This window comes from Mycteria americana, chromosome 25, assembly GCF_035582795.1.
Source record: "Mycteria americana isolate JAX WOST 10 ecotype Jacksonville Zoo and Gardens chromosome 25, USCA_MyAme_1.0, whole genome shotgun sequence".
In the NCBI taxonomy this organism is placed as follows: domain Eukaryota; kingdom Metazoa; phylum Chordata; class Aves; order Ciconiiformes; family Ciconiidae; genus Mycteria; species Mycteria americana.
In genome coordinates this window covers 2,584,284-2,603,428 of record NC_134389.1, presented here as the reverse complement: position 1 = coordinate 2,603,428, position 19,145 = coordinate 2,584,284, and the positions used below count along the sequence as shown (strand labels likewise).

Sequence of the window (19,145 nt, the reverse complement as noted above, 5' to 3'; positions counted from 1 at the left end):
CCCCCCAAACCTGCCCAACAAGCCCTGTCCTGCCCCCCCGGGCAGGTATTCACCATGGCGGGGCCAAGACCCCCGCTTCGGGTGGGTCAAAGCCCCCCGCTCCCTCCCGATGGCTCCAGCATGGGGGGGGGGGGCGGGGGGGGGGGGGGCAAGGGGCGAGGGGGGGATGAGGTTCAACCCTGGGGACCCCGAAGGGGCCACATCTCCCCCCCCTGCTCACCCTCGCCCGGCCGAGCCTTCGCTTCCAGAAAATGCATGAAAAATGCGGGGGCCCCCCCGGGGTCGGGTATTCATTACCCACAGCACAAAGCGGGGCCGGGGGGGGGGGCCGAGGCCCCGCTTTGTCTCCGGCAGATGAAAGGCAAGGGGCCAGCCTGGGCCCCCTCCCCAGCCCGGGGGGGGGCAGCGAGGCCGGCCGGGGGCCGCCGAGGTCACCGGGGAGGATTAGTGCCGGATTAGAGGTGCCGGGGGGCACCCGAAACCACCCACGCGGTCCCATGGGATTGGGGGGGCGGGGGTCACAGCCCAGAGCATCCCACCAAGGTTTTGGGGTCATTCGCAGCGCGGGGCCCCCCCAGCCCCGCTCCCCCAGCAGCGGCCGGAGGAGGAATTTGCTTTTGTTTAAGGAGCAGCCGCCATCCAACGCCCAGCGCCGGCGGCCAAGACCTGGCGTGGGGCGGCCGTGCAGCGGGGAGGGGGCACAGCCAGCCCCTGCACCCCCACCCCCCCCCCAGGACCCCCCCATCACGGTGGGGCAGCACCCACGGAGCAGGATGGGACCCCCCAGGTCCCCAGTGTGGCCGGACACTGAGCTGGGAGGGGGGGAGTGCGGGCAGCTGGCGGCCCCCCCCCAAATATCCAGATGTGCCACCCCTGCTCTCGGGGTACCAGGGCCCCCCCTGTGCTCCCCCCGCAATCCGGGGGCTCGGAAGAGAGACAAATCGGAGCCGTCCCCAGGGCAGCGGGGGAGAAAGGGGATATTCCTTCGACGGGAGAAGCGGGAGAGCCCGAGTCGGGGGGGGGCAGCTGGTTTCCATTACCGGCTGCTCCCGCCCGGTTGTGGCTTTTGCGAGGTCTCGGGAGGAGGTGGGGGGGGGGGGGAGGGGGAACGGTGGGTTTGGTGAAGAGGGGAGGGGGCCGCATCCAGCGCCCACCCCGTCCGCTGGCACCGGTCCTGCCGGTGATGCCATCCGGTTGCGGTGCGGGGATGTTGGGAGAGCCGGGACGCGGCCCTGGCAGAGGTTTGGGAAGGGTGAGGGGGGCGATGGGCACCTGCCAAGCCTTCACCTGGAGATACCGGAGCCCTTCCTCCTCCTCCTCCTCCTCCTCCTCCTCCTCCTCCTCCTCCTCCTCCTCCTCCTCCTCCTCCTCCTCCTCCCCAGGGAAGGTGTAATTACACCCCTCCTGCTGCTGAACGCGCTCCCCGGCCGTGCAGCATCGCACCCGGGGCATGGGGGGGCAAAGCCAACCCCGAGTCCTGCCCCCCCCCCCCCCCCCCGGGGGGCCACTCACCGCTGTCCCCTCCCTGGCCGGGGCAGGAGGGGTGCTGGGTCCTGGGGACCCGGGGGTGCTGGCCCTGTCCCCCCCCCCGTCATCACCCCGAAGGCACCCCACGGCTCGGTGGGGCCCGGGTGCTGGCAGGGGGAGTGGGTCGTCAGTGCCCCCCACCCTGCCCCACGGCAGCCGGCCGGGGGGGGTCCCAGCCCACCCTGGGGAGCCGCTTTGCTGCGTCTCCCAAAAGAAGGGGGAGAGCCAGGGCTGGGCTGGGTGCGGGGAGCGGCTGCACCCCCCGTCCCCGGGGCAGGGCTCCCCCGCACCCCGACCCTCCCCTGCACCACCACCAGCAGAGCCCCCCCGTCCTCCCCCTGGGGTAATTAATGCCCCCTCACGGAGGGCAATTAGCAGGCAGCACCCAACGAGCATCCCCTCCAACAGCTCAGGGAGCCACCTCCTGGCCCACAGCACCCATGGGTGCCCCGGCTCCTCCAGCCGAGCCGGGAGAGGGTCTCGCCCCCACCCCTGCACCAAGCCCAAAGGGTGAGCTGCGTCCCAGCCCCACGCCACCCTCCCTGCCCCACGGCTGCCCCACGGCTGCCCCTCGCTTCCCACGCTGGGACGTGCCAACCCAGCCACCGCCTTCGCCCCCGGCCCCTTGCGCAACGGCTTGGGTGCGGGATCCCTGCGTGTGCCAGCGGGGCCGGGAGGGGACAGGGACACTGGGGGGGGGTTAGGACATTTATTGAAAAGAGGAGGGAGGTGGCGGGGACGATCCCGGGGGGGTTCGGACCCTGGGGGGGTTCAGACCCGGAGCCGCACAGCCGCGGTGCCACCGGGTTGGGGTTTTTTGGTGTTTCCTTCCGATACAAAATTCACAAATAAATACTGGGGAAGGGGAGAGCGAGCGCAGCCCCGGGGCAGGGCGAGGGCCAGGGGCTGCATTAAAAAAAACCCAAAAAACAACCACCAAACTGAACCAAAAACAGTTAAAACCAACCCAAAGGCCCAGGGAGGCGGCTGCGTTACCCCCCGCCGCGGCCCCGGCACCTCTCCAAAAACCGGGCGCTTTGTCTGCAGCAGCAGAACGGGGCCAGAAAATGAGATATTTTTTTCCTGCCCCCGGAGAGACCCCGCGCTGCGGGGGGGCGAAAAAGCCGCCTTCCCCCCCCCCCCCCCCAAAAAAAAAGGGGTTGCTCTGATTTACCCCCGTGGGAAGGTGCGACCCCCTCCCCGTGGCTGTGGGGTGAGCGGAGGGGGCCAGCGGGGACACAGGGTGGGAAATGGGGTCTGGGGGGGCCAGGGGGGACGTGGGGCCAGGGGACCGGCGCTGGCTGGGGAGGGGAGGGGGCTGGGGCGGGGGGGAGGACGGGGACACTGGCGCGGTGGCGGGGGGTCAGCGGAGCGGGGGCGTCACTCCCGGACGTAGACCCTGGTGCAGACGACGTCGTCGGCCGTCATCGTCTGCAAGGAGGGAGCAGCGTCACGGTCACGGCCCCCACCCCACCCCACGGGAGCTTCCCAGCATGCACTGGGGCAGAGATGCCCTCCCTCCCCCCCTCACCCCACCACCACCACCACCTCCCCTCCCCGGTCCTCACCAGGATGAGCTCCCCGTCGTTGGTCATCTCCCTGGACCAGCCCGTCTTGGGCCCTTCGCCCTTCAGCAGCCGCTGCTCGCACACCATCTTGTTCTCGCTCTCCCACTTGGCCAAGCTCTGCAGCGGGGGGAGAGGGGGACGCTGGGGCGGGGGGGGGGGGGGGGACACGACACCCCGAGAAGCCCCCGCCAGGCAGGACCATCCATCACCGCTCGCCCGCCAAGAGACGGATGGGGCCATTTGTTCCCCGGCCCGACAGTTGCCCGGGCTCATCTGTCACCTAGGAGGGGTGCGGGGAGGGGAGGGGGCGCGGGGAGAGGGAGGGCCCAGCCCTCTGCTCCTCACCGGGGAGAGCGCGCGGCCGCGTGCGCGCAAACACGGGTGGGGACGTGCAAACGGGGGCGTGCGAGCACGCTCGTGCGCGCGCGCAAAAATGCGTGCGCGAAGACGGGCGCGCGCGCGGGCGTGACCCCGCCGCGCGCAGCGCGCTGCCGCCCTCACGCAAAAGGTGCGGGGGCGCGCCCACGCGCGCGTAACCGTGCGCGCCCGTCTGCGTGCACGCACGCGAGCGAGCGCTCCCGCCCTCCCGCGAAACGCGTGCGCCCGCGCAAACGGAGCGGCGCGCGCGCGTGCGCCGGCGGGCTCGCGCGTGCACGTACGGCGCCCGCGCGCCTCTGCGCGCCCGCGCGCGTGAGCGAGTCCTCCCGCCCTCGTGCATGGGGTCGGGGTGAGCCCCCACCTTGCAGGGCCGCCCGTCCACCGTCTGCTCCTCGAACTCCTCCCCGATCCTGAAGCTGATCTCGGTGGTGCGGACGGTGGTCGAGGTCTTGATGTAGAAGCTCTCCCCGTCCTGCTTGATCTCCACCGCCGGCTTCGAGGCCGCTGCCACCGCGATCTTCCTCAGCATCATGTTGACGCCTGGGGAAGGGGATGGGGGTGTCGAGCCGCAGCATCCCCCGGCGCGGGGGGGACCGGAGCTGCCCCTTCCCCGGGGGGTGACCCGCAGCCGGGGAGGTTAAGTGCCTCTCGGGGCTGGATGCGGCCCCCTCTCCCGCAGGAGCTCCTTTCGAAGGGCGGGGGGGGTCAGCGTGGGGGGGGGGGGGACACACGGCCACGACCCCCCATTTGGCAGCGACACATCCCAGGGGGACCCCGAGCACTGCAGGCGGCTCAGGGCGACCCACGGGGAGACGCAGGAGCCCTGGGCCACATCTGGGCCACATCTGGCTCCGATTACCTGGCGGTGAGGCGGGGGACGATGCCGGGGCCGCCTCCGGATGCGCCCGAGGGAAGGGACGAGGGTGACGGGGAGGGTGCGCGGGGACGAGGGCTCACCCAGCGCGGGGTGACGGCGGGGACAAGGCACCCGCTCCGAGCTGGGCCGGGGAGCAGCTCCACGCCTGGTGACCTGCGTGACCCCCCCCCGAGGGGTCCCCACGGTCCCGTCCACCCCCCGCCCCCCACAAACCGCGGGGCAGCTGGGGCTTTGTCCCCGCTGCCGGAGGTGGCCCATCCATCACGGCCCCGAGCCCCCGGCTGTCACCGGAGGCAGCCCAGCTCCCCGGGGAGCTGCTCTTTGGGGACATTGTTCCCGTGTCACCCTCCGGCAGCCGAAAGCTGCGGGTGGGCGCCCGGCCAGCCCTCCCGGGAGAGGGATCGTGCCCCGGCCGCCACCCCCTGCACCCCCAGAGAGGGTCCCTGCAGACAGGGGCTCCCCCCACCCCAGGGACAGGGGGGGGACACAGACAGTCCCAGCCCCACAGTGGGGACACGGGTGGGACGCGGGCGCTCGGGGAAAGCTCCGGGAGCCGAACCCTCCTGCAGCGGGGACGGACACGTCCCTGCGGGGTCCCCTCCACGGCCACGCCACGTCCCCCCCGTGGCCGGACCCTCCGGGATGCCGCCGCTGGCCGGGGCGGTGGGGCTGGGGTCTCCACGGCCGCCCCCGGGTCCCTTCCCTCCCTCCGAGGCCCGACTCGCGCCGGGGCGGGTGCCCGAAACCCAGCCACGGGCAGACGCAGCCCCACACGTCCCCCACGCGATGTTCACGGGGTGGGGGGGGCACACACGGAGAAACAACCCCCAAAGGGAGCAAAAGCTGGGGGGGGGGGAGGGATGATGCAGCCAGACTGGGGGTCTTGAGCTGATCCTCCCCCCCCCGAAGCCCCTCCGCCCGGGGGGTCTGGAGGTATCGGCTTCCCCCAAAGTTGCTGAAAGGCCGGGGGGGCCCGGGGGGTGGCGAAGGGCAGGAGCCCCCCGCTTGTGCCGTGGGAAAGGAAGAGCGGCTCGCTGCGGGCTGGCAGATTTATTTTCCTGCTGAGGTTTCTCGGAGCCAGTTTCACCGGCGGGGCTGGAGGGGGGAGAGGGGGCGAAGGGGGGAGAGGGGAGTGAAATCCAAGAAAGTGATAATTATACTGAAATATTTGTTACGTATCCCCTAACCTGGAAAATATTCTGCTCCGGCAGCTCCCCGGCAGGCGAGGAGAGGGTCAGGCGGAGGGGAGCGGCGGCGGGGGGGGCTGGCTCCGGCCCTGCCCAAAGCCCTGGGGACCCCCGCAGCCTGTGCCCCCCGCTTCCCCCCCCTGCAATGGGTCCTGGCTCCATGAGCTGCCCCCCCCAAAGCCCTGCTCCCCACTTTGGCCGTGGTGGGAGGCGGAGGGGACCCGAAATGAGCCCTGTGGGGATGGGGCACCCACGCAGCGAGGACCCATCTGGGCTGTGGTTTTGGGGACACCCAAAGGGGTCCGGGCCCCGGTGGGGCGGGTGGGCCCCGTTGGGTGCCTTTAGGGTGACAGGCGCAGGGTGCTGGGGGGAGGAAGCCCTCGGTGTGAAGGGGACCGTGACAGCGGCAGGGTCCTGGGGGGAGAGTTTGGAGGTGCCTGCACCTGGGGAGGCCACCACGGTGGGGAAACTGAGGCAGAAGGAGCGGGGGGGTCCATCAGGGGCCATGTGGGACCCCTCGGGAGTGGGACACGCTGCCCAGCCCCCTCCCCGTGCCTCAGTTTCCCCCGTGGAGAAGCAACGCCGGGGGCTTTGTGAAAAGGGGGAGCAGGGTGGGGGTCCACACACGCTCCGGGCCCCGCGATCCCCCTCCCCAAAGGCTGGAGGAGGGTTTTGGGGGGCAGACGGGAGGCGGGACCCCCCCGGCTCCCCCGCCGCCCCCCAGCCAGCCCCGGGGCGGGGGGCTCGCACTCACCCAGCGCCTTCAGCAGCTCCTCGAAGTTTTCCGAGCTCTTCATCTTCCAGTTCCCGGAGAAGTTGGGCATCGCGGCTACCGGGGGGGGGGGCGGGGGGGGGGGGTTAAGAAGCACCGGCTGGGGTCGGAGGGGGGGGACCGAGGGGGAACCGAGCGGCACCGACCGACCCGCCGCACCCTCCGCACCGGCACCGCGCCCGCCGCTCTCCGGTCCCGTCCCGTCCCGCCCGCGCCGGCCGTTTTATTGCGGGGCTGGTCCCACCCCCTCCGCCCCCGGCCCCGGCCCCGCTGCCGGGGGCTCCGCGCTCACCTGCGGGGCTCCGCACCGGGAGGGCTCCGGCGGGAGCAGCCCCCCCCCCCCCCCCTCCCCGCCCCGGCTCTGCCCCGCAGGGGGTGGAGACCCCCCCCCAGCTGCCTCTGCACCCCTCGAATCTGCCTGCACCCCCCTGAACTACTCCCATCCCCCCCGCCCCGAGCTGCCCGCACCCCCCCAAGTGGCCCACGTACCCCCAAGCTTCCTCTATCCCCCTAATCTGCCTGCACCCCCCTGAACTGCCCACATCCCCCCCCCCAGCTACCTGCACCCCCTAATCTGCCTGCACCCCCCCTGAACTGCCTACACTCCCCCCAAGCTGCCTGCACCCCCCTAATCTGCCTGCACCCCCCCTGAACTGCCCACAACCCCCCCACCCCAAAGCTGCCTGCACCCCTCTGGAGCCACCTGCACCCCCCCTAATCTGCCTGCACCCCCCTGAACTGCCACATCCCCCCCCAGCTGCCTGCACCTCCCGAGTTGCCTGCACCCCCCAAGCTGCCCGCATCCCCCTGAGCTCCCTGCACTCCCCCCCAAGCTGCCTGCTCCCCCCTAAATCTTTCTGCACCCCCCAAGCTGCCCGCACCCCCCTGAGCTCCCTGCATCCCCCCCAAGCTGCCTGCACCCCCTAAATCTGCCTGCACCCCCCCAAGCTGCTCACACCCCCCTGAGCTCCCTGCACTCCCCCCCCCAAGCTGCCTGCACCCCCCTGGAGCTGCCTGCACCCCCCTAAATCTTTCTGCACCCCCCCCAAGCTGCCCGCATCCCCCTGAGCTTCCTGCATCCCCCCCCAAGCTGCCTGCACCCCCTAAATCTGCCTGCACCGCGCCAGCTGCCCACATCCCCCTGGAGCTGCCCGCACCCCCCTAAATCTTTCTGCACCCCCCCCAAGCTGCCCGCATCCCCCTGAGCTCCCTGCACTCCCCCCTCCCCAAGCTGCCTGCACCCCCTAAATCTGCCTGCACCCCCCAAGCTGCCCGCACCCCCCCCCCCCCCCCCGGGGACACAGAGCTGCCCGGCCCTGCGTCCACTCGCACGCCGGCGGCACAGCCGGGTGCTGGCTGGGCACCCACGGGTGTGCACACGCCTGGAGGCACGCCAGGGGCACGCGTGTTCGCACACGCACACCTGCACACGGGCGCAGATGTCTGTACACGCGTGTGCGCGCGCAGGTGCTCGCGCGCAGCACATACACGCACGTGGACATCAGTGTACACGCACGTAATTTGTCCGGCCACGCGTTACACACACACACACACACACGTACGTACGTAACGTGTGTCTGCGCACACGCGTGTGCGCACGTGTACACGCGTGCACGGCCGGGGAGCGGGGGGGCTGCGTCACCCCCCGGCTCCGGGACCGGCCAGCCTTCGCCGCGCTGCGTGAGGTTTGCTTTGGCTGCGGGCCTGGGGGAAAGCAAGATTAACTGCTAACGCTAGATTAAACCCCTGATAAATTGGGCCTGGGTAAAGTGTGATGAATTATTTTCTGGGGTTTCCCTCCTCTGCAAACCGCCGGAGGAAGGTGCCGCGCGGGGCAGGTTGTGCCGCGGTGCCGGTCGCCGGTATCGCAGCCCCGGCCAAAACCCGGCGAGCGAGAGCGAGTGAGAAATGGCGTTTCTGGTTCATCGGCAGCTCTGAAATGGAAGGAGAGAGATTTCTGCTGTGGTTTGGGGGGAAAACGCCCCCGCCAGAGCTGCCGTCACCCCCCCCCCCCCCCTCCTGCCGCCCACATCCCCCCCTCGCCCCCAAAATCTCCGGGCTGCCGTGCCGGGGAGCCAAGTTGCGGCTTGCAGCGAGTCTCTAATCCCCCGAAGAACAGGATTTCTAACAAAGAGCTGACATAACCTTACCTACAGCAACGCAGATGCTCGACGTGATGTCAGAGGGGATGGGGACAGGGGACGGGGACCTCTGCAAACTCCGGCAGAGCCGGAGGGGCTCGGGGAGGGGGCGCAGGGGCAGGGTCACCCCACCCCCTTCATCCTGGGGGTGCAGGACTTGTGTCCCCCCATCATGGAGAGACAGGAGGGGGTGATACCGGGTGTTTGCTCCAAGTTTGGGGAAATCGGGGGGGGAAAAAAGCACCCCATTTGCAGGAGAAGGGGGGGGGGGGGGCTGGGGGTGGGGGCCTGCCTGCACCCCCATCCCCACGGGGACCCCTCGTCCCGGTGGGCCGGGGCTGTCCTGGACACGGCAACCCAGCGGGGTTCTGAACGCCAGCCCCGGCAGCCCCACATCTGGAAGGGATTCTACCGGGAAGGGCGGATAAAGCCTTCGCACCCCACCCTCCTCTCCCTCCTTCCCGTCCCAGGAAAGCCCCTGGGGTGGGCAGGCAAACACCGGCACCAAGCAACCCCCCCCCCGGCAGAGCCGGTGAACCCCGGGAAGGCCACGGATTAATCGGGAAAAAGGGGGATGCGAGCGGGGAGCAGCGTCCCGGTGCCCCGGTGCGGCAGCGGCTGGCTCGGCCTCTGGAAACAGCTGGCACCGGCTGCCGCCGCCGCGCTCCCCGCTTCCCGGCAGGACGGGCTGCAAAAATCCTCGCAAACCGCAGAAATCCTGAGCGCGGAGACCGCTGAGGGCCTCCCCCCCCCCCCCCCCCCATAACTCGGGCACGGCTCCCTCCCCGCCTCGGCACCCCTAAATGCTGTCAACGCCCCAGAGCCCCTCGTGGGCAGCCCCCCGGTGTCCCCCGAGCGAGGGCAGGTCACCCATCGCCTCCGTCCCTGCAAATCCATCCCAGCTGGCGGGGCGCAGCCCCCCCCCCCCACCCCCCCCTTCCCCGGCCACGGCCACGGCCGCCGCGGAAATGAAACGCAGCTGGACGACGCGACCGTGTCCTGCCCCGGCCCAGCGGCCAGCGGGGACCCCGGCGGAGGGGTGGGAGGGAGCCCACGCGCCCCACGGCCTCCGCTGCGCCGTCGGCTGCCGTCGCGGCGGGACCCTGCCCCGGGCCCGCTCGCCGGCTCGTGGCCGAAGGGATGCCGGGGCGGGATGGAAGCGAAGCCCCTTCGACCCCGAGCCGCCGGCCGAATCCAGCATCTGCCGCCAAGCTGGGGCCCGGCCGCCTGCTTCTCATTTCCAAAGACGTAAAAAAAAAAAAACTTTTAACGACCGGCCATTTATAACCCGGCTCATAACCCCCCCTCTAATTGCTTCCAAACCCGGCCCAGACACAAAGGCTCCCAGCTTCTCCTCCGCGCTCTCACCTTCCTTTGGATTTTGGGGTTGTAACAGCTTCCCCCCCCCCACCTCACACCCCCCCCCCCCCCCACCTCACACCCCCCCCCCCCCATCCCGGGATGTCGGGATGGGCGTGCGAGGCGGGACCGGGCACACGCGCGTGCACAGGCGTGCACGCACGCAGGCGCTGGGAGGGGGAGAGCGCTGCAAAGCTGTCGTGTGTCCCCCCCCCCCAAAATCACCCCGCAAGATCCCGGCCTGGGGGATGCTCAGGCATCCCCCCCCCCCCCCCCTCCCGGCACGCTGCAGGGGGACGCAGATTTTTGTGTTTAAACCCCAAAGAAAAGGGGGGACCCCCCCCTACACACACACGCGCTGTGGGGGCTCGGGGTGGAGGGGGGGGTTGTGCCCCCCAAAACTCCCCCTCGGTCTCCGCAGCCGGGAGCCGAGCGCGGCCACGTAAACGCACCGAAAGGCTGGAAAATGTGACGCGTGCCGGGGGCTCGGCATCGCCGCCTCCCCCCACCCCGCGGGGCCGCATCCAGCCCGGCGCGGGCGGGAGGGATCCCCCAAGGCGGCCGCTGGCTCGGCACCGGCACCGGCACCGCTCCCGGCCCCGGCGGCTGGAGCCACCGGTGACGAAGGAGGTGACGAGGAGGAGTCACGCGCGCGGGGCCGGCCGGCGGCTCGGGCAGAGCTCGGCCATTTTGGCCACCCCGGCCTCTCGGTGACGCCAGCGGCGGGGACCAGCCGGCTCCCCGGCACCCCACGGTTTAACCAGAAAAGGGGGTGAGGCGGGGGGGTTCCCCCCACAAACCCCGGGCAGGGGGAAGGGGCCGACGCGTACCTGGCCTGAAGAAGAGGCGGGGGACGGGTCACCGGGAGGCAGATGCCGGCAGGCGACGGGTGACGGCTGACGGCAGCCACCCGAGGGGCCCGCTCGGAGCCCGGAAACCCGGCGCTCGGTTGCTCCGTGCCAGGCACGGGCCCCTCGCCCTTCCCGGCGGCGCTGCCGGGGCTCCCCGCGGCCGGGCGGGAGTCATCGGGGAGGAACGGCACCGGCTCGGCCGCGAGCGCTTGGCCGGGGCCCTCTGGCTCTGTGCCCGCGTGAGCCCCTCCGAGGGTCCCGGGAGCTCGGCCCGAGGCGCTGCCTGCAGCCCTGCCTGCAGCCCTGCCTGTCCCAGCCCCACGGTTCTCCCTTCCTGGCCCATTTTGGAGCCAACCTTGCCAAGATCGGGGCGGGGGGGGGGGACGGGGGGCAACCGCTTTGATTTCAAACGACGACGTGGAGGGGAATCTCACGCGGAGCCTGGACGCGGGGCCGAGCGCCGTCCCCAGAGCTCCTCTCCATCCCCCACGCCCCCGCCGAAAGGAAAGGCTCGTTAATCATTTCTTTTTAATTAGGATTTTCTACATAAACATTTCAGTTCAAAGCAGCCCCCCGCTCCCCCCCCCCCGCCCCCCCGGGGGCGGACCGAGAACTCGGGGCACGTTCAAGAGTTCAGGGAACAACCGCACGTCGGTGTTCGGAGGCATCTGCGAAGGACACGGCGTCCCCGGGTGGAGCGCGGGGCGGCACGGCGCAGGCGGACGGGGTGACACCGGTGTGTGTGTCCCCCCCCACACCCACCCCCGTGCCCGGGCTCGTCCCGGCCCCTGCGCTCGCAGCAGCACTTACGCAACGAGGAAGATGGCACCCAAATCATCGAGGGAGGGAGGGAGGGAGGGAGGGAGAGCAGCTCCGAAATCGGAGCGGGGACTTTCTGGCAGGATCTGTTTCCCGCTTGCCGGGCGCTGCCCGCTCCCACGCCCCTGCCGCAGCCCTGCCGCAGCCCTGCCACGGCCCGGAGCCCTTCGGCGGTTCCTGGCCTCGTCAGAGGTAGTTTTGCAATACGGGAAGAACCGGGAGGGGAAGGAGCCCGCCCCGGGCACCGACTGCCCCGGGGACTGGGTCTGCACTCGAGCGCAGAGCCCCAACGCCGCACCCGGACCCGCAGCCCCGCTCCGGCTTGGGCCCCGCCGTGTTATCGGCACCTCCGGCAGCACCGAGATGTTTTTTTGGGGGGGTGGGGGGGGCGCAGGACCCGAGAGATCCCCCCCTTGGAAGGCACAGGCTGGCCCCAGCTCTCCCCCGTGACGCTGGGGGAGGACGGAGCGAAACAGCAGCGGCGTAACAAGGCACGTCGCAGGCGCAGGGACGAGGGACGGTCGCGCCTGGCTTCACGCTCCCACCGTCTGTCCGTCCCCGCTACCTCGCCCGGACGGACGGAGCGGCTCCTCGGCGCTCGCCGCTCCTCCCCGCGGGCTCCAGGCACCTCGTGGGGTGCGGGACCGGGCTGGGGGCGGGGGGCCATCACTCCTGCTCGGGGTTCAGCATCAGGTGTTGCTCCCACTCCGCCTCCACCACCTTGTAGAGCTCCATGGTGGCTCGGGCGTCCTCCACCGAGGAGTGGCCGCTCTTCCCGACCTGTTGGGGACAGAGACAGGGTGTGGGCACAGCCCGAGCGGGGAAACCCCCCCCCCCGACGCTGCGGACGCTGAGCTGAGGGGGTCCCTCCTCCTGCGGGCTGGCTTCCAGGGAAAGGGAAACTGAGGTACGGGGCTGACCGGCAGCAGCGGCCGAACTCGGGGCGCAACGACCTCAGGAGGGCGTGTGAAACCCCAATCTTTCCCCGGGGACGGACCTCCCCCCTCCTGTCACCCCGGTGCGGCACGGGAGTGGGGGGTCCCCACGCCGCTCCCCCAGCTCTTGGGGGAGCGCGGGGAGGTCCCGGCTGAGGCAGCAGCCTCGCAGCGGCACCCTGTGGCGGCCGCCGAGATCGGGGAGGAGAATCCGGCCGAGCTACCTGGATGTCTTTGTGCAGCAGCTCTTTGGTGAGACGCTTCAGGGAGATGGCGACGTTCTCGGGGAAGCCGCCCTTTCGGTTCAGCAAGGGGATTTTGGACGTGTCCCGGGTGAGGGCTTTGGGGTGGAAGTACTTGAGCGCCTTGAAGTCGTTGTAGATGGCGTGGCCGACCACGATCTTGCCAGAAAGGATGCGCAGGATCTGAGGAGGGAAGAGGGTGAAAGGAGGGGGTTTTAAGACACCCGGCAGCCCGTTCCACGCTCTGCCGGAGGTTTCTGCCCCACAGCAGCACGCTGCTCGCGCCCAGCGATGCGGGGCCGCCCCGCCGCCGGTGGGGTCGGTGCGAAGAGAACGGGAGGGGCGCGGGGAGACGCTCCCTGCGCTGCAGAGGCCAGACGGGGACGCAGGCGGCACGGGCGAGTCCCCGCAGCCCGCCAAACCCCACGAACGGCCCGGAAAGCCCACGAGACGAAGAACCCGGCCTCGTCTGCGTCTCCCCCCTACACACACAACCCCCGCATCGCCCCCGGAATCGCAGGCGAGGGCGGCGGGAGCGCACCTCTCGCTGGGCCTTGCTGAAGGGGACGGCGTTCGCCATGTGCTGCCGCCGAATGCCGCTCCAGCGGGTGCGGTAGTCCACGATGGGGGCGGCGGGGCGGATGTACCGGTCGTACACGACGTCGCCCTGGTAGCCCACGATGCTGCAGCGGGCCAGGTCGCTGATGCGCCCGCCGGGCCCCGTGCCCACCATCTCACAGTCTATGGCCACCAGTTTGCTGGGCTGCGGGGGGAAACCGGGGGCTTTTTGGTTTCCCTTAGCCCTGCCTCGGGCCGCCGGCTTTGGCTGCGAGGGAAACCTCGTCTCCTCGGAGCCGTTCTGCGCGATGGACGCGGCACCGTTCGCTTCGGGGCACGGCCGGGGCCGGACGGAGTTCGGGTTCTCCGGGCCGCTCCCGGCCGCGTCCGCCGCCCCCCGCCTCTTGCTCCTCCTGCCCCTGGGGCCCGGCTTCTTCTGGCAGCCGCTCCCGGGCGGCGGCGGCGGCGGCTTGGCCGCCGGTAGCTGCTTCTGCTTCAGCACGCCCCGCCGCTCCAGCGCCCGCCGCCGCTGCAGGAACCGCCTGTGCTTTTGGTTGCCGCTCTCCTTCTTCCTGGGGCGCTCGGAGGAGGCGAAGTCCACGTTGAGGATCAAATCCGCCATGGCGGAACCCGGCGGCAGCGGCGGGGGGGGGGGGAGGGGGGGGGGAGGGGGCCGCGACAGCCCCCAGCCGGCCGGGCCGGTCCTGCCTGCGGCGGGGAGAGGCAGCTCAGCACCGGGGCCTCCCCCCAGCACCGATTTCCCCAAGGCCCCGGCCCCCCCCACCCCGCCACGGCCCCGCCGGCCCCCCCCCTCCTCACCTCCGCGCCCCGGAAACGGAAGCTGCCGCCGCGGCGGAGCGGCGCGTGGCCGGCGCGGAGCGGCGCCCGCCGCTAGCGCGCATGCGCGCCGCCCGGCCCCGGGCGGTAGTGATGCAATACGCCTGCGCCCCGGCGGGTGGCTCCGGCCCCGCGCATGCTCCCTGAGCGCCGCGCGGCCGAGTGCGCATGCGCGGTGCGGCGGCGGGAACTCGGCGCGGCCGGGCGGTGAGTGGCGCGTGGGGCCGCTCTGGCCCGCCGGGCGGGGCGGCTCTATGGCCTGGGCGGGCGGGGGGTGCTGACGTCTCGGGTGATGTCAGAGCGATGGCAGGGCCTGGCGCGACGTCACAGCTCGCCGGCGCTGCCCAGCGGGGGGCGTCGGGAGGGTTGTTCGAGCTGCCTGCTGATGTCACGGCCGCAGGGGGCGCCGCCCTGGGTGATGTCATGGCCCGGTGACGTCACGGCTGCGGGAGGGCGGATCGCGTCCCTGGGTGATGCCCTGGCCTGGTGATGTCATGGCTGCAGGGGGTGCCTCACTGGGTGATGTCACAGCCTGGCGACATCACGGTTGTGGGAGGGGGGACCGCGTCCTTGGGTGATGTCACGGCCTGCTGATGTCACGGCCGCTTGCGTGACATCACGGCCTGATGTGACAGCTCTGTGAGGTCACAGCCAGAGGAGGGGGGTGGCATCCTGGGGGTGACATCACGGCCTCAGGGGCCGCACCCCGGGGTGATGTCAGAGCCCCAGGGCTGACCACGCCCCGCCCGCCCCCAGCCGCCGCCATGGCGGCGCCCCCCGACCCCGCCCTGCAGCGGGAGCGGCAGCGAGCGGCCGACATCATCCGCCTCCTGACGCTCTACCGGCCCCTCCTCGACGCCTACGTCATCGTGAGTGTCCCCACGCCCGGCCCCCCCGGCCCCCCCGGCCCCCGCCCGCTCACCCCCTCTCCCCGCAGGACTTCTTCGCCGAGGGGCTCTGGGCCCAGCTCCCCCCGCCCTGGCAGGCCGCCCTGGCCACCGCCGCCCCCCCGCAGCTAGCCGCGCTCCTGGGGGGCCGGGGTAGCCCGGGGGCCGCCTGGCCCCTCTCCCTCCTGGCCTTCGCCGCCGCCGCCCGGGCCCTCGCCTTCCCCCGGGGGTGCCCGGGGGGGACCCCGCGTCCCCCCTGCCAGAGCGCCCGCCTGCACCCCCTGCTCCGCCGCCACGTCAAGCCCAAAAAGCAGCACGAGATCCGGCGCCTGGGGGAGGTGGGTGCTGCCCCCCCCCCCCCCCAACCCCTGCAGACCCCCCCGGACCCCCCCCAAATCCTCCTCTCCCCACAGCTGCTGTGGCGGCTGAGCCAGGCCACCGGCTGCGACCGCGTGGTGGACGTCGGAGCGGGGCAGGTAGGAGCAGGGGGGACGGGGGGGGCCCCGGGGGGATCTCACCCCCCCCAGCTGAGCCCGCGCCCCCCCCCAGGGCCACCTCTCGCGCTTCCTGGCCTTCGGCCTCGGCTTATCCGTCACGGCGGTGGAGGGCGACGGCCGCCTGGCCGGCACGGCGGAGCGCTTCGACCGGGAGCTGCTGCGGGAGCTGGGGAAAAGGGGGGTGCCGGGAAACGAGAGCCGCCGGACCCCCCCCCGCCGCCCCCCGCGTCCCCTCACCCCCCGGGCTCCGCGCCACGTGGCCGGCCGCCTGGACCCCGGGGCTCCCTGGGGGGAGTTCCTGTTGCCCCCCGACCCTCCGGGGCCGGGTTCCGCTGCCAGGAACCCGTTGGGGGGCGCGGGGGGGCGCGAGGCGGGGGAGCGGGTGCTGGTGACGGGGCTGCACGCCTGCGGCGACCTCAGCCCGGCCCTGCTGCGCCATTTCGCCCGCAGCCCCGCCGTGGCCGCCGTGGCCTCGGTGGCCTGCTGCTACATGAAGCTATCCACCCTGCCGCAGCCTCCCGGTCGCCCTCCTGGCTACCCCCTGAGCGCTTGGGTAGCCGGGTTACCGGGCCACGAGCTCTCTTACCGGGCGCGGGAAGCCGCTTGCCACGCGCTGGAGGAGTACGCGGGGCGGTTGGACGGGGAGAGCGGCTGCCTGCGCGCCCACTGCTACCGCGCCGTCCTCGAGACCCTCATCCGGGCGGCCGACCCCAGCAAGAAACGCCCGGGGGTGCAGACGGTGAAGAAAGCGCACGCCCTCAGCTTCCCCCAGTGAGTTTGGGGGGGGGGACACGGACGGACGGACGGACACGACCCCCCCTTTCTGTCCCCCCTCTTTGCCCCCTGGGTGACGTCAGCCCGCAGGTACGCCCGCCTGGGGCTGCCCCGCGTCGGGCTGGATCCGGCCACCGTCCCGCTGGACTCGGAAGCCGTTGGGGCCATGCTGGAGCAGCAGCACAAGGTGGTGGCTTTCTTCAGCCTCACCCTGCTGCTGGCACCGCTGGTGGAGACCCTCATCCTCCTCGACCGCTTGCTCTACCTGCGGGAGCGAGGTGGGTGCCGGGACGGCGGCGGGGAGGGGACGGCGGCGCTGCCGGGGCCGGTACCGACCCTCCCTCTGCCCGTAGGTTTCCAGTGCGCCCTCGTTCCCCTCTTCGACCCCCGGTTCTCCCCGCGCAACCTGGTGCTGGTGGCCGCGCGGACCCCCCTGGGCGCGGTGCTGTCGGGCCTGGACGAGGACAGCAGCGAGGACGAGGACGCGGGGACGGCAGAGCCCCCCGGAGAGGGGCAGAGCCCCCCGGCTCCCGGTGCCGGGCGCGAACCACAATAAAACCGGGCTTTGTACAACCCCAGAGTTTGGCGTGAGCGAGTCGGGGGCCGCGTCGAAACCACCACGTGCCGCAAACGGGGAAAAGAAAGGGGCGTCTTTATTGCAGACCCCGGCCCCGGGGGGTTTGGGTTCCCCCCCCGTCCCCCACCAGTTAATACCAGTAGGATTTCTTGGCCCTGCGCGTCTCCACGATCCCCATGGCGTCCATGATCTCCTCCTCAAAGGTCTTCAGCGACGGCAGGTACGTCTTGTCCAGCGCGTCCTCCACCGCCGTGTCCTTCGGGCCGTCTGCGTGCAGCCGAAGGGACGGCGCTGAGCCCCTCGGGGGGACCCACGTCCGTCCATCCCCCCCGGGGGGCCGGCAGCCCCCCGTCCCCGTCCCCGCTCACCGATCCACTGCTCGGGGACGATCCCGTCCCAGCGCTGCCACAGGGGCAAGGGGATGATCCGGCCGCTGCGCAGCGAGACGCGGACCCGCTCGCCCTCCTCCGTGTACCGCCATTCCACCTCCGTCGGCTTCCTGCCGGCAGAGAGCGTTTGGGGAGGGGGGGGGACAGGACTCGGGGGGGGGGGGGGTGTCCACGGTGGGGTCCCCTCAACCTCGCTCCCCTCCACCAGGGCCGTTACCGGTCCTCGGGGTCCACGAGGGAGATCTGGCTGAGCAGCAGCGGTGCCTCGCTGGCGATGTAGGTCCCGGCGTACTTGGCGGTTCGGTTGACGTAGCGGTAGTGCTGTGACGGGGCGGGGGGGGTTACCGAGAGCCGGTGTCCCCCACCCCGGCACGGCAGCCCCCCTCCCCCCACGCTTCACCGGCTCCGGCCTCACCGTGTTCAGCCCTTCCACCACAACCCAGTTGCGGGCTCGCACGACCTGGGTGACCATCGCCTGCTTCCCCGCGTCCTTCCCGGCCAGGACCTGGACCTGCGGCGGAGGGAGGAGGTCAGGGTGGCCCCCCCCCCAGCCCAGTCACCATCCTGGGGGTGGGGGGCCTGGGGAGGGGGGAGACTCACCGTGTCACCCCGAAACACCTTCCAGTCCTCCTCGGCGATGGGCTCCACGAAGATCTTGCGGCGGCGCAGCCCCGGGGGGTTGCGGTGCTGGGCGGCGGCGGTGTCGGGGCGCCACGTGCCGTGCCGGTAACCGGGGGGCAACCGCAGCCGCCCCGCGCACAGCAGGGCCGAGAGGCGCATGGTGCCGCAGGGGCTGAGGGGGGCGGCGGGTCAGGGGGGGCCCTGCCGGGACCCCACCTCGTGTTCCCCGGGGTGACGTGCCTCGGATGAGTTGGGGGGGGTGGGGGGGGGAGACCCAGGCATCCCGCAGAGACCCCCCAAAAGGGGACCCAGGCGTCCTGCAGAGACCCCCCCCAACCCTCAAGGGGGACCCAACCATCCCGCAGAGCCCCCCACCCCCCGAAAGGGGACCCAGGCATCCTGCAGAGACACCCCCCCCCCCTTCAAGGGGACCTAGGTGTCCTGCAGAGACCTCCCCCACCCCCCAAAAGGTGACCCAGGCGTCGTGCAGAGTCCCCCCACCCCTCAAAGGGGACCCAGGCATCCCACAGAGCCCCCCCCCCCCCCCCTTCAAGGGGATCCAGGCATCCGTAGAGCACCTCACCCCCTCAAAGGGGACCCAGGCGTCGTGCAGAACCCCCCCACACCCCCCCAAAGGGGACCCAGCCACCGTGCAGAGCCCCCCCCCTCAAAGGGGACCTAGGTGTCCTGCAGAGCCCCCCCCACCCCCAAAAAAGGGGACCCAGGAATCCTGCAGAGCCCCCCCCAACCCTCAAAGGGGACCAAGGCATCCTGTAGTGACCCCCCAACCCCCAAAGGGGCCCCAGGCATCCTACAGCCCCCCCTTATCCCCAAGGGGACCCAGCCGTCCCGCCGAGCCCCCCCAAAGGGACCGGGGTCCGGCAGGGCCCCCCCGCCCCCCGCTCACCTCAGCCTCTCCCGCGCCTCTCGCCGGGCGGGGGGAGTGGCGCGGTGCACGCCGGGACGCGTAGTCCCGCCGGGCGGCGCCGCAAGGCATGCCGGGAGCTGTAGTCCGCAGTCGCGCTCTCTGACGCGCTGCACCCTGGGAGCGGCGGCGGCCGGCGGGTTAAAGAGGAGGGCGCGGGGCACGCCGGGAGCCGCGGGGCACGCCGGGAGTTGTAGTCCCCGCCCCTCCACACCTCCCAGCGTCCCCCGTCGGGCCTGGGCCGGCCCCGGGGCGCGGGGAGCCGGGCCGGGGCGCGGGGCCGAGCTGTGGGGCGGCCCCTCACGACCCCCCCCATTGCCTCCCCCTGCTCCCGCCCGGGCTCGGCCCTGCACCTTCCCACGCGGGGCCCCCGAGGGGCTCCCCGAGGCCTGGGCGCTCCCCAGGGCCGGGGGCTGGCGGGCGA

At 71.9% G+C, this 19,145-nt stretch overlaps 4 protein-coding genes across 5 annotated transcripts; 1 reads left to right on the top strand and 3 right to left on the bottom strand.

The window, feature by feature from the left end:
* Positions 1-2,125: 2,125 nt before the first annotated feature.
* On the bottom strand, positions 2,126-6,361 carry CRABP2 (cellular retinoic acid binding protein 2). Its single transcript, XM_075524923.1, has 4 exons — positions 6,292-6,361; positions 3,835-4,013; positions 3,096-3,212; positions 2,126-2,958 (listed from the first exon to the last, which is right to left on the bottom strand). The coding sequence occupies exons 1-4, from the start codon at positions 6,359-6,361 to the stop codon at positions 2,908-2,910; spliced, it is 417 nt and encodes a 138-aa protein (XP_075381038.1). The 3' UTR covers positions 2,126-2,907.
* A 4,863-nt stretch (positions 6,362-11,224) lies between these two features.
* On the bottom strand, positions 11,225-14,132 carry ISG20L2 (interferon stimulated exonuclease gene 20 like 2). The gene is made up of 4 exons (XM_075524849.1): positions 14,034-14,132; positions 13,198-13,922; positions 12,639-12,839; positions 11,225-12,259 (listed from the first exon to the last, which is right to left on the bottom strand). The coding sequence occupies exons 2-4, from the start codon at positions 13,834-13,836 to the stop codon at positions 12,146-12,148; spliced, it is 954 nt and encodes a 317-aa protein (XP_075380964.1). The 5' UTR covers positions 13,837-13,922; positions 14,034-14,132; the 3' UTR covers positions 11,225-12,145.
* Positions 14,087-16,850, top strand: METTL25B (methyltransferase like 25B). Of its 2 annotated transcripts, XM_075524847.1 has the most exons (7): positions 14,097-14,258; positions 14,556-14,920; positions 14,989-15,276; positions 15,352-15,414; positions 15,488-16,206; positions 16,300-16,487; positions 16,563-16,824. In XM_075524847.1, exons 2-7 carry the CDS (start codon positions 14,816-14,818, stop codon positions 16,763-16,765), a joined length of 1,566 nt encoding a protein of 521 aa, XP_075380962.1. In that variant the 5' UTR covers positions 14,097-14,258; positions 14,556-14,815; the 3' UTR covers positions 16,766-16,824. The 2 variants fall into 2 exon arrangements, with proteins under 2 accessions (XP_075380963.1, XP_075380962.1); XM_075524848.1 differs by lacking the exon at positions 16,300-16,487 and having other exon boundaries at positions 14,087-14,258; positions 16,563-16,850.
* Positions 16,845-18,859, bottom strand: MRPL24 (mitochondrial ribosomal protein L24). Its single transcript, XM_075524850.1, has 6 exons — positions 18,704-18,859; positions 17,776-17,968; positions 17,591-17,686; positions 17,393-17,496; positions 17,155-17,285; positions 16,845-17,053 (listed from the first exon to the last, which is right to left on the bottom strand). Exons 2-6 carry the CDS (start codon positions 17,953-17,955, stop codon positions 16,917-16,919), a joined length of 648 nt encoding a protein of 215 aa, XP_075380965.1. The 5' UTR covers positions 17,956-17,968; positions 18,704-18,859; the 3' UTR covers positions 16,845-16,916.
* Between the last annotated feature and the right edge of the window lie 286 nt (positions 18,860-19,145).